The 14,310-nt window shown below is 39.1% G+C and overlaps 1 protein-coding gene across 1 annotated transcript in view; it reads left to right on the top strand.

Moving 5' to 3' along the window:
* The window catches only part of LOC149187648 (histidine protein kinase NIK1-like), a 328,474-nt gene extending 316,188 nt beyond the window's left edge, over positions 1 to 12,286 (top strand). The window contains exon 8 of the mRNA XM_089411420.1: positions 11,506 to 12,286. Within this exon, the coding sequence (XP_089267546.1) occupies positions 11,506 to 11,733 (228 nt within the window). The 3' untranslated portion in view covers positions 11,734 to 12,286. The remainder of the gene's footprint in view (positions 1 to 11,505) is intronic.
* Positions 12,287 to 14,310: the final 2,024 nt, after the last annotated feature.

Genomic DNA, 14,310 nt, shown 5'->3' on the forward strand with positions numbered 1-14,310 from the left:
TCATGATTTAAGTTGAATTCCAGCATCCCTATGACCATCTTCCTTGCATCGGGGTAAGGCTTTGAAATGAAGGTGAGCAAATCTTCGTTGCCATAATTCAGATTGAAGAAAGGTGTCATAGATCATTGCTCCCAACGGACTTCCTCCAACCGAATAGAGACCTTCAACCCTAAATCCTAGAGTGAATGCATCTCTTGGATTCCTTTGCCAAAAACGAACCTTCCCATCAATGAATGACACCTTAAAACCTTTGTCTTCCATCGCAGAGATAGAAACCAAGTTTTTTTCAAGTCAAGTACATATAGCACTTCTTGTAGGTGAAGGGTTTGACCTTGGTTTAACTAAAGAGTAACAGTCCCAATTCCTTTCACGAGCTAAGTGGCATTATCCCAAAGTATAATCTCCATATTTGTATTCTTTTCAACCAAGTTTGAGAGAGCTTCTTTGTACCGAGTGAAGTGCCTTGAAGCACCACTATCAATCAACCAATGGTCCAGTGTATCTGGAGGAGAGACAACGAAGAGGGCAGAAATAAGATAAAATTATTTTTGCTTTACAACATTAGCTTCATCATACCTGGAGTTTCTTGACTTCTTGGGAGGACGACCACCTCCATTTCGAGCAGCAAGAGCATTCCTCTTTCCTTTATTATTGAACTTGTTGTTCCTTCGATTGCCTTTGCCCTTGAATTTGTTGTTGCTATTGTTTTCATCATCTCTTGGAGTATACTTCTTGTGAGGACACTCTCTAGCGCAGTGGCCAAACCTGTTACAATTGAAGCACCTTCCTTTTCTTCCTTCTTTGAATCCTTGTCCTTGATTCCTTGGACCAACATTGTTCCTTCTCTTACAATTAGCGGAGAAGGTAGTAGGATTGTTTCCACTTGAGGGCTCGTCGCTTTCCATCATCCTTATTTCTTCTTGAGTGCATTTGGCCAATAGTTCATCAAATCTTGGAATCCTGTCATTGTTGAGAATGGTAGTGTTGAACACATCCCAATCTCTTGTAAGGCCTCCAAGTGCAATAAGAGTGAGCTCCCTGTCACCAATGACTTCTCCAATAGATAGGAGATCATTCTTGATCTCAGTGATCCTCATGAAGTAGGATTGGATGGATTCTCCTCTATCCATCTTGATGTCTTTCAACTTGTTCTTGAGAAAGAGAATTTGATTTGCATTGTTCACTTTGAACATCCCAACTAGCCTTTCATACATCTCCTTAGATGTTTCCAAATCAGAAATATATGCAACCAAAGGCTTATGAATGGAATCAACAATAATCTTCTTAGCTTTTACCTCACCTTTCTTGTACTTGGTTTGAGCAGCAGCGGATGCATTTGAAGGAGGCTCTGTTATTCTTCCTTTGACATAGTCCATGACATCATTCTCTTCCAAAGTCAAATCCAAAGTCATCTTCCATGCATGATAGTCAGACTTGTCCTTAAGCTTGTCCTCGGATTTGAAGAAAGATGTAGTCGTCATTGAGACTAGTTCCAAGTCCTTGTCCAACAACTTCCTTTAGTGATTGCTTTGCTTCACTCTTGTTTGGGCTTTGTCTTCACCTCAACTTCGACACCATGTTAATTTTTTATAACAATGGTATGTTCTATGCTTAAGCACAATTTACTTCAAATGTTCCTTTAGCAACCCAATTTCCAATTATATCCAGTAGCAATCACATTAACTTTTAAACATTGACAGTGAATGTAGATAGAACATAAAATCATATGCAGAAAACAAGCCAAGACAAGAGGACACAAGTTGTGGCGGATGCTAGGGACAAACCCCAATGTGGGGAAACCCTTTGATCAAATCTTCTTATTATTCTTCAATAGTTCAACAGAGAGACAGAGAGAGAGAGTACACTTATCATAAATGTAAGCCCAAAACAGACGTGCCAAATCAGCAGACAAACCAACAATCAATGTAGCCCTAACCAGAAAGTCAACGGTGATCAAAGCTGCTCCAAAATGTCCTGCAATATGCCCCGTCAACAACAGAACAATTCGGCCTTCCAAGAAAGTCAAAATCAGCCCAAAACAACTCGGTCAAACTTAGTCAAAGGAGAGAGAAACATTGATGTAATTTTCAGTAGTCAAATCTGAAGTCAACACTAGTCAACTTGTCCCAAACTTCTCGATTTCTGTGCCAATAAATGCGGCCTAGAGAAATCGAACTTCTGGCCCAAAAACTAAGGTCAACATTGTTAAAATCACCCTAAGTCAATGCTGGTCAATGCCCTAAAAACTTCGACTTGTTTTACCAAAAAAGCTCAGCCTCCTGCCACACGTGCGAAGAAGAGAGCGATAGCTGTCTGCCACACGTGCGAATAAGAAAGAGAGACCTCCAAGCTGTACGAACCAATCAAGAGAGAGAAGATGATGTCCAAATGAGGAAAAGGTCACCTATCTTTATACAATCTGTTGAGGATGAGGAGACCCATCTATTGGGCTTCATGAACTTACGTTTGACTGTGGCTGACCTTGACAATTTGTCCATAAGAGAAATAAATTCATAATTCCATTTCTGCTTGTTAGAATGAGATGATCTTTATATCAAAATTGTACCTCCGAAAGAGGAATCCAATGCAATAATCATCTCCATCATATGAGTTGTCCTAAGGTGGAAGTTGGCCCTAGTTGCCAATTTTAACACAACCTCAATCTTCCATGCAACAATGGTGTCAATCCCATCCAATGGGATGGCCTCCACATGAGGTGTCCTCTCAAGTTGTCTCACCCACAATCGAAGATTGTAGTAGACGTATACCATGTCATTAAGTCGCTGGGACTCCAACCTGTACAAGGGTCATAGATTAATAAATTATAAATAATAAAAAATAATTATAAAAAAATATTATTTAATCAATTCAAAAAATTAATTGGAAATTTGGAATATTTTAACTTGTTGCGCTTGGTGTATTTTTTCAAATACACTCCAGTTATGCTCGCTTCCCGAGGAGCTACATGTTTGGCTGAGCGCTCGAATGGCAAGCCTTCGGAGATTGGGTACTCTGCCACGATAGCTTCTCCACCATGGATCTACAACAAATAATATAAACATAAGAAAAAAAAATGAAATTTGAAAATTGAGGCAAAGTATGAACTTGAAGAGACAATGAAATTTGAAGCAAACTAAAGCTTACCTGTCATTTTAGTCTTCCTATCCACAACATGTTGAAGGAAATGTAACTAGGTTCAGTGTTCATAAATGTACTTTTGATATTTGTATTTATTCAAGAAAAGAAATATTATTTTTATAATATATGTCAATGAGTTTCTTGCTCATTGAAGTAGGTCTAGCACATGTTAAAGTGCTATAGGTGAGTCAAAGAGTCAAAAGGATTATGTTGAAGACCTTAAGGGTATGTTACATTATGTATATTTATGTATATGAGTCAAAAGAGACACCTCCAAGCAAAGTCAAGTCTCCTCCTAACAAAGACACCATCAAAAGAAGCAATGACACCATTGAAAGCACCCATCAAAGCAAAGGAAGTCAAGTCGGCCTCAAGACAGCAAGTCGGCCTCAAGTCGGCCTAAAGGAGGGACAATCCTCTATATATAGAGGTTGTCCACTATGAAAATTTTTGAATCTAACAAGTCAAAAATCCTACTGCAGTAAACTGATTTGCATTACTTACTTGTGTTCTTCATTTTAACAAGTTATTTTCAAAATTATTCAGAAAATACTAATGGAAATACACTGCAACCTACACCAATATATATCAAGTACTGAAAAAAATAAATGAGACAACCACACAAAGGACACACTTATTTTTGGACTAAACGTCCTTGGAAAAACCCAGTGTGGGAAAACCGGTGCAGCAGATATGAGGGTTTTATTATTATGCAGATTTCTGAATACAACTAGGTTGCCAAATCCGTCTCACTTAACAAAGAATAAACCTGACAGAAGTACCTCTATCCAGAGAAATATTTTGGCGGATCCAACAACTTGATGAACAAACCCCACAGGTTATTGCACTGTCCCCAGTGTTATGCAGCGATGGATGCTCCCAGCTCTGCACTGGGACTACGGCACCTCCTCTGGGTGCTATGTCACCCTCCCAGTGAGCCTTCCCGACTCAGAAATCGATCTACTGAATTGATGCCCAATCTACCTCACAGAAACCCCAACGCTGCCTTTGCGTGACTGCGTCAACCCTCTAGCCCCTGCGTCACCCTCCTAGAGCTGCGTTGTCTCTCCCTAGTACTGCGCTGCCTCTCTATTATGTATTCTTGGCCTTGGACAAAATTTCCACTGTCGAACTGCCCCTCTCTGCATTAGAAGCTTACTCCGAAATTCTCTGCAAACAACACCCTAGAATTTTGATCTAGCTCAAGTGCTACTCTCCCTATGTGTATTCTCCAACTAACCCCAAGCCTTCCTTTATACTTTTCTTGTTGAGAAATCAACTACCGTGATCTAATCTCTAATCAACGGCTAAGATTAAATTAGTCTTGATCCTCGTCAATTAGAAGCTTCTCACCCATATTTACATTAATTCGCTTTAATTATTTTAATTTCCTAAGTTTTAACTTAGGCACCTTTAAAAATAATTAATTATTTGAATAACATGCACTCCGGGTGGAATTTCTCCAAACGATTTCTGGGTCTCGAAGATCTCATATGTTCTATCCGTTCCAGAAAATTTCAGAGCTAGAGCACATTCTATGCTTCCCAAAAATCAACACTTCCTCTTAGCAAGGAATGTGCTCTAGCAATACTTCCCAGCAGAAGTATCACACTGATCCATGATATCGATCCACTGCGCTGCTGATGCTCAGCCTGCTGCCCTTCATCCATTGCGCTGCTGCAATCTGTACTGTTGCCCATGACACTGCCACTGTCACTGTTGCACTGCAACTCAGTTGTTGAGAAGCAACTTAAAATCCACCCAAAAGCTGACATGTTGGTCAATCTAGATGCCTCTTGATGCTAAAGCTACCTCTGCTGCTAATCTGTGCTGCCCCTCTAATGCTATTGTGCTGCTGTTGTATTTGCTCTGTGCCTTCCGCACTGTTGCAACACTCCACTGCATTGCATCAGACTTTGGCGCTCTAGCTCTGCGACTATTGCTCCATCATCCCTCGCACCAACTGACTCCCATCATTCTGCTATTGTCATTAAGGGCTCCTGTAGCCGTATGTGATCCAAGAGTTTGGCCACCTCAAGGATCCTACCCTTTTACTTCACTGTAGCTTCAACTACAGTGCTATATCGCCCCACTTATTTTCTAGAGGAGCATGAGCACTCATGGCACAATCATCATCGTCCTCTTTGTCATTTTGCACTGGAGCAGCCTTTGAGTTAGACTTCTCTTCTTTTCCCTTCTTCTTCTGAGGGCATTGCGTGGCAAAATGACCCATCTCTCCACATCTGGCTTTGGATATGTCCTTCTTCTTTCGTTTTTGTTGTCCTTGCTATCTCGCTGATGCGAGAGCTGCATCCTCCCCGTCCTCCTTCTTGATTCTGATCCCTTTGTTGCTACTTCCCGCCTTGGTCCATCGTCTGATCTCTTCCTGTCGAAGAGCTGCCCACATCTCCTCCCAACTGGGAAGAGAAGCCCTTCCCAAGATGCTTTGGACAATGGTTTCCGAGTCTTCAGTGACCACATTCAATGCAGTCTTCACCATAATATCAGCATCTTGTGTATCCCCTACGAAAGTTAGCTAGTCACGGATCCTTTGCAACTTGAGAAGGAAGGAATCGATTTCCTCTCCCTTATGCATCTGAAACTGTCTTAGTTGACTCTCAAGCAACATCTTCCATTGAACAAAAGTTCCCTCGTACAATGTGGTCAAGGCCTCCCACATTTCCCTTGCTATGTCCTTCTCAGCAATATGTGGGATCACATGATCCTTCACCTGGTCCAAGATCATGCACTTTGCTTTTGTCTGAGCCTCCTCATACTTTTTGAGAGGATCAACATCAACCGGAACAACAATCGTCTTCAAGGTATAATCCTTGATGCGATGTTTATCCAAACCTTCCAGGATCTTGGCCTTCCAGATGACGAAGTTGGATGCTCCATCCAACTTGTTCTGATCCCTCAGTCCATTAACGACCATCTCTACTCAAATGAATGTCGAACTAGTTCTCTTCTCCCTCTTTCGTTGCTGCCCCAACAAAACTCGGATCTAGATTTCTTTGGCGTTAGAAATCCTCTAAGGAACAAGCTCCCTTTGAATTTTGATTTCCTTCACGGAAATCCTTCTGCCAACCACTGTCGAACCACCCCTCTTTGATCTCTCTTTGTTGCTGCTCAGCATTAGATCTAGATTTCTTGGCAAGAAATCTTCTGAGGAACTAATTCCCTCTACTTTGCTTCTGCCCCACTAGGTACTGTTCTGCACCAACAGAATCAACACCCCACCAACAACTCCAGATAAAATCTGCATTGCACCCCTAGCCACAACAACTGGAAAACCAAAGACTCAACAATCTCTACGCTGGCCTAGTGACCACTGCGTTGCCCTCTACAGCAACAACATCACCCCTCCTCTGCTCTCTTGGCCTGAAACTACGCTGTCTCTCGAGACAACTGTCTTCACGCACAGATTTTTCCTTTGTCCTTTTGTTGATGGCTTCAATCCTCCTTGATTTGTAATCCCTTTGATACCATGTGAAAATTTCTGAATCTAACAAGTCTGAAATCCTACTGTGGTAAACTAATTTGCATTACCTACTTGTGTTCTTCATTTTAACACTTTATTTTCAAAATTATCCAGAAAATATTAATGCAAATACACTACAGCCTACACCAATATACAGATCAAGTACTGAAAAAAATAAATGAGACAACCGCATAAAGGACACACTTATTTTTGGACTAAACGTCCTTGGAAAGACCCAGTGTGGGAAAACAGGTGCAACAGATATGAGGGTTTTATTATTATGTTGATTTTTTAAGATAACTAGGGTGCCAAATCCGGCTCACCCAACAGAGAATAAACCCGACAGAAGTACCTCTATATGGAGATCCAACAACTGGATGAACAAACCCCACAAGTGACTGCATTGTCCCCAATGTTGTGTAGCGATGGATGCTTCTAGCTCTGCGCTGGGACTGCGTCACCTCCTCTAGGAGCTACATCACCCTTCTGGTGAGCTTTCCTAGCTCAGAAATCGATCTACTGAATTGATGCTCAATCTTCCTCTTAGAAACCCCAACGTTGCCTCTGCGTGACTGCGTTAGTCCTCCAGCCTCTGCGTCACCCTCCTGGAGCCGCGCTGTCTCTCCCGAGTGCTGCGTTGCCTCTCTGTTATGTATTCTCGGCCTTGGACGAAAGTCCCGCTGCCAAACTGCCCCTCTCTGCACTAGTAGCTTATTCCGAAATTCTCAGCAAACCACGCCCAAAAATTTCGATCTAGGTCAAGTGTTTCTCTACTTGTGTGTATTCTCCAGTTGACCCCAAGCCTTCCTTTATAATTTTCCTATTGACAAATCAATGACCTTGATCTAATCTCTAATCAACGGTTGAGATTAAATTAGACTTGATCCCCGTCACTTAGAAGCTTCTCACCTATATTTACATTAATTCACTTTAATTATTTTAATTTCCTAAGTTTTAAGTTAGGCACCATTAAAAATAATTAATTTGTTGAATAACATGCACTCCGGGTGGAATTTCTCATAACGATTTCTAGGTCTTGGTGATCTCATGTGTTCTAGCCCCTCCACAAAATTTCGGAGCTAGAGCACATGCGATGCTACCCAAAAATCAACATCCACTCCCTCTCAACGTCAATAAAGTATCTCTGACATTAGCGAAGGAAGAAGCCGAGATAAAGAGAAGGGAGAAAAGTCTATAAGGGTCTCCAAAGTGCAGCAAAGTAAGGAGGAAGAAAAGGTAGAGGACTGTTTCTAGCGCTAGAAACAGTCACATGTGTGAAGAAAAGGAGGTCAAGTCTGCGGGTATGACAATAGGGACAAACAGTCCATGAGCTAGTGTTGTTTGGGCTTGAAACTAGGCCTACAAGGCCTCCCAAGTCAAGCGAAGAAGCCTATCTCTCTAGTGAAGGAAAAGGACCATAATTCTCTAGAGTAAATACCACATGTGAGAAAAACTAGGGCAACTGTATAGTCAAACAACTATACATTAAGAAGGAACTTTGTTAGTCAAGAGAAGGAAGTAGTATCCTTAGGTGAAGGATCTCACTAAGTACAAAAGATAAATGTCTCTTTTAGAAGGACTACTAACAGTGGAAGGAAGAACGAAGTGCCGGAAGGAGGACAAAGTGCCCGAAAGAAGGTGGACAAAGTGTCGAGGAGACATAATGCAGAGAAAATGAAGGACTTGACTTGTGCTTGGAGGATCTTCTAGTCAAGGGTCTAGGGTTTGGCATTGATCAAAAAAGAAGCTTCAATAAGAGAAAACTTACCGAAGGGTTTTCCTCTCAAGAGAAGAGAGGTTTTGGCCCTGGCAGAGAACCAATATCTTGTGTTCTTGTTTTATGTTTTGATAGCAGTTTGATGAAGTACACACACATGCATTAATAAGAGAAGAAGAAGATTAAGCTAACAAAGACAAATTGTAAAAAGACTTCACAAATTGTTATCTAGTTCCGAAGAATCACTCTACACCTAATTGCACTAGATTCTTCAACACAATAGCCATGTCAAAGATAAATTTGCCACCTGCCATCTTGTATATCTCCATTTCTTTGGAGATTTTTGCACGTTTTGCTGGAGAATGGCATCATCATTTGAACACAAGTGAAGAGTCCATCCATGACCTCAACATCAAATAAGGAACCACAGGAGTAAGAGAACGTGGGGTTCAGGTAGAAACCCTACAGCATGAATGGGATGATGGAGTGTATTGTTCCATCAGTCATCAATCACTTTCCATAGGAGTAGTTGTTTCTCAAACCTCTCATCCTCCTTATCATCATAGTAGCTCTAAATGGATTCTTTGGCCCTATCCATGGCCTCATACAAGTAGTTCATTGCGGGCTTGTCTCCATCAACTAATCGAAGAACCTTTACCAAGGGTTCAGTAATGCTACACATCTCCTGCACTCCCACCCAGAAGTTTTCCTAGTATGAAACTAACCTGCATATGGCATCTCCCTATGGTTTGCGGCTAAATGCCAAAGCATGCTACTCCTCTGAAAGAAAATGGTGGCACACCGTGTAATGGAATGGTGCACCAACTCTTTGTTGTTGGTGAATGTTCTCATCAAATGAAGCACAATTGCATGATTATATATAAATTTTATAATGTTTTTTGATGAATATCCTTGACAAAAGGAATTTTTCGTATGTCTTCCAACATCAAATCAATGCAGTGTGCAGCACAAAGTGTCCAAAATAAGCTAGGATGCCTCTCCATAAACATCTTGCCAACAACAACATAATTTGCTACATTGTCCGTTATGACTCGGACAACATGTTGTGGACCCAACTCCTGAATGAACACATCCAAGAAATCACATAATAACCGTGCATCTTTGATATGTGCAGATGCATCAATAAATTTCATAAACATTGCCCCTTTGGGACAATTAACCAAGAAGTTAATAAGACTTCTACCCTTTTGATCGGTCCAACCATCTAACATCACAGTGCATCCTGTGTGTGCCCATGATTCCCTAAACTCCTCCAATCTCTTAATGCAATGAACCTTTTCATTTTGAAGAATGCGCCGTCTAAAGTCATCATATGAAGTGACTTTTTACCTTGGGCCAACAATAGCAATAGCATTAACCATTGGCTGGAAAAATGGATTGTTATTGGCAATGCTAAAAAGAATCACTCCAAAGAAAAAACTTGCCCAACAACTTGTTAGCTTCTTCCTTCTCCATTTTTTTAATAACTGATGAGATAGACGATTGTGCATCAGGTGTGGTTCTATGAACAAAAAATGACGAGGTACCCAAGATGTTGATGGTGAAGTAGAACCATTGCTACTCTCACGGTCACCTACCAATTCTGACACTCTACTCGCTACTATTTGACTCTTCAGAGCTGTCTTGGACAATTTGGTTGTCTCTATTTCTTCCAATGATTTGAGGGCTCTTCAGATGATTTCTAGATTTTTATTTGAGCAAGGTCCTATCTCATGTCCAAGAACTTGGGCAAGGTGATACTTTAGTGTGTATACCCCCCTGTCATATGATGCCCACATAACTTGCAATTCAAATTCGATCTGTCAAACCCCCCATTAGGTTCACCAAATTCCCACAGAGGGCCAATTTCCTTGGCATGTTTGTAACTTTGTTGAATTCTTGGGTTTTAACGTGAGTTGAAGTTTGAAGTTTGAACTTAGGGCACATGAAGAATTGCAAGTTAAAAAAATAAATATAAAATTTACATACAACAATTTGAATTTTTGACAAAAATAAAAACCCTCAACTCAATGCAACAATAATGGCAAAAAATACACATTCAAACCCAAGCATAAATGATGGATGAAAGTTAGGGCACAAGAAGAAATTAAACATATAAATCTAACAATCAAGTTTTTGCATTTTTGACCAAAATAAACCCTCTCCACTAAATGCAACAAGAATGAAAAAAAAGCACAATCAAATCCAAACAAAAATCATGAAAAATAAATGGGCAATAGAAACCCAAGGAGAAACAAGAAAAAACGAAAAAAAATGCCAAATTTGATGCCCATACCTGAAAAACATGCTTCGCTGAAGATACTTGGTCCAAACTTGATTTTTTTTTCTTGGGATGCTAAATTCTTTCACTTTTCTCCTCTCTTGCCCTTGTAGATGAGTTCTCATCCTCCTTGGCTCTCACTCTTGCCTTCTGTCTGAAAAAATTGAGCAAAAAGAAACTAAATTTCGCTTTAAGAAATCGCTGTTTTGTGCCCCCACGATTTTTTGAAAATAAAAAGATTGCCGAAAAAATTGGTCGATAAAATCTTCTTTGCGAAAAAATTGCGATGTTCGCATCACTGATTTGTCTTGGGAGTACTTGGGTTATCTAATCTCTGAGATCCATTGGGAAAGCCTCCTTTGTAAGGAGAGTATCTAATCACAAAACATCAGGTGAGCAGTTGTTAAGGTGATAGTGGTGACTGATTGTTCTCTTGATCTAGAGTGCTTAGTGAGGCTCTCTATTAAAGTGTTAGATTTTGCAGTCACAGTACCCTATTATCTATTTTGGATTTTTTGGGGTTTTAATTTCTATGCAGAAAAGGTCTTTCAGACTTGTTATTTAAGGATTGCCACTTATTGTGTTCTACACAGCCCTATCATCCATGTTCTAGAATATTAAATGTTAATTGTTTTAATATTTTTTGCCATCCCCATCCTTCTATACCTTTGTAGGTACCTTCCAGCCATTCCTGAAATCTGTGCCACCCCAGTTCCTGCCCTCAAAAGTCAATGCAACATCGTTTTAAACTCTCTTTTCTATGATTGAGACAATTAATTATTTTTATTGTTCATGGTGATTTATTGTTATGCAATGTATATATCTTTTATCCCGTGCAGAATGGGGTTATGCTTGTTAACATATTAAAGTCTCTTTTTAATACTTCAGATGCCAGTGTTGGATGGATTGCAAGCGACAAAGCTAATCAGAGAAAATGAAAAAGAGTTTGGCTATCCTCGAAAACCTATAATAGGACTTACTGCTCATGCCATTCAGGGTTACAAGGACAAGTGCATCGAAGCAGGAATGGATGCATATACGTGCAAACCTTTCCAGGTTAAGCAGCTGTTAGAAGTGATGCAAAGAGTAATGGTACACTGGACCATAGCAAAATAGCTCAGCTTGATGAAAAATCTCTGTTTGCTTGAGACAAAGTCAAGGAAATTTTCATTAAAAAGGTAATGTCTGGTAACTAGCAAATGATGGCCTCTTGATGATGGAGGGTTGCAAAACCACCCTTTTTCCATATTTGTTATATATGAGTTCTAAAGTTCTTGAATGCCATTCCTGTTGTAGATATTTGGCGCATTTGTTTAAATAATGGGGCCATAGAAATGCCAAAGATCAAAATTTCCATTATAGTGATCGATCACCATCTCAAATGGCTTTGTATCTGAAGTTATTTTAGCCCATTGATTCAGAATTTGATCCATATCGGCTTAAAATCTAGTCTTTTTTATTGAATACGTGTGTAAAAGTTAAAGTATGGCTTTGATGCCAGCTGTAATTTCCATGGAGCAAGAGCTTTGTTTCCGTTTGAAATTGCAGTATCATATGCAGAATTATAAGTCGTATGCAGAATGCGACAATTGCTTCAAAGCAGCAAGGTTTTGAGGAAATCCACTGTGAAGTTCTACAAACTAATAGCAATCAAATTTCTTAACGAGCATATCTGGACTGCAATGTATTTCTCTTCTTATCAAGGGCGAAGTGAAGGGTTCTGTAAACAAACTATTCTAGACAATCTTCCATGCTAACTGCATTGCACAAAAATGAAATCATGACAAAATTTTGTTGCAAGGTTAACTGTCTAGCTTGAGAGGCTTTAATGTGAAAACGTATGAATATGTGCACATGCAATATTGTAGGCATTATTGAAACAAACAATAAATTCTAGAATTCTTACTTTGCAAATGCTTGTCGAAGTGTCTTTTAATTTCAAAAAAATAATCATTTCACAAAAGCTTGATAAATTAAATGAGATTATTTGGACAGTGGCAAGATAATGTCATAATCATAATTAAAACCAAATTAGCTTGGTGGGTTTAATTTCAAAAAAATAATCATTTCACAAAAGCTTGATAAATTAAATGAGATTATTTGGACAGTGGCAAGATAATGTCATAATCATAATTAAAACCAAATTAGCTTGGTGGGTTAGCTTGAGTGTTTGAGTGCTATGCTTGAATTGAAGCAGGAGGTTATGGGGCCAAGTCTGGAGGCTGGCCATCTCTATGATTAATGTGGGCCCTGCTCGATGTCTCTGTCAGGTTAGGTTACTGAAACTACAACTGGTTGGTCTACTTTGGGTAGCATCCTTGGAATGAGGAAAAGTGACCAGTGGGTTTATTAGGAGGTGCATTTCCTTGAAAAAATTAAAATCATAAATGAAGTTTTTAAAGATGTAAAATTACCATGACAAGTTTTTTTACAAAAAGCACAAAGTTCTCTCCTAACACACTGAAAATTGAAAATTGAGAAACTGGACATACAATTTTTCATGCTGACATTGTAAATGTCTTTCTACTTTTCACACAAATGTATACCTTCACCCCTTCATCGCCTACCTTGCCATACCAAGGGGTTTAAATTTTTGTATACAAACTAGTCATCCTCCATGTACTTTTCATTTGTGCAAATTAAATGTTATTGGTATACTAACCAAATTCACCCCTTCATCACCTACCTTACCAAGGGTTTAAATTTGTGTATACAAACTAGTCATCCTCCATGTACTCCTCATTTGTGCAAATTAAATGTTATTGGTATACTAACCAAATGGGGTTTTAAAGGAAAAATGAATAGTACTATGTTCCCAGGAAACGTGGGTGCGGGGACAGACACTGGGACGGGGACAGGGACAGGGACGACATTTTTGGAAACAGGGTGCGTGGGTTCGTCGGGTAATATAATAATATTAAATTTTAATAATTATATTTTATAAATTATAAATTTATAATTAATAATATATATGAAATTTGAATTTGTATATTTTTTCAACTTTAAACAAGAAAACTTTAATGATAATCATTTAAATGGGACAGATTTTGTCACACACAGCTGACTGAGATACACTAGCCAAGTTTCCTACAAACTCAGGAGTACGCTCAAAAATCCTAAAGTATTCTGAGTTCTCAAAGACTCAACATTTTAAACTTTATTTTATTGGGCTGCCTTGTGTGTTTGGTGGGACAACAGTGAAATATATGCTGCCAGCAACCATAATTTATACTTTAATGTAGCCACAAGCCTAAAAAAAACCCACAGAATTTATATGTTAATGACAAATGTAATGATTCAATTTTTCAAAAATTAAAATATATATACTATGAACTGTTTTTCCTGAACAAATTCTGAACCATTTAATTGGATTTTGTTGATCCATGGTGAAATTACATTGCAAGGGCAAGCAACACCATTGTTAGAGGGTAGATAATGAACTAGCTTGAATGTTGTGTAGATGATTGAGTTGAAAATTTGAAATACATTCTCACTAAACGGTTTATATTGTAAAGAATAGCACAGAGCTATATTCAGTGTATGAATGCAATTATGAAATGCCATTCATTAATGCAAAAAATGATGAAGATTTTCTGCGCTTTATTAATCTAATTGCAACTATTTCAGGTTAAAAGAACTGAAACGTATACTTCTCATATTGTAGTATATAGTATAAAAAATTAAAAATTTAAC

This window comes from Pinus tabuliformis, chromosome 3_1, assembly GCF_031772625.1.
Source record: "Pinus tabuliformis cultivar Carrire ecotype Pingquan chromosome 3_1, CPIR1, whole genome shotgun sequence".
Lineage (NCBI taxonomy): Eukaryota > Viridiplantae > Streptophyta > Pinopsida > Pinales > Pinaceae > Pinus > Pinus tabuliformis.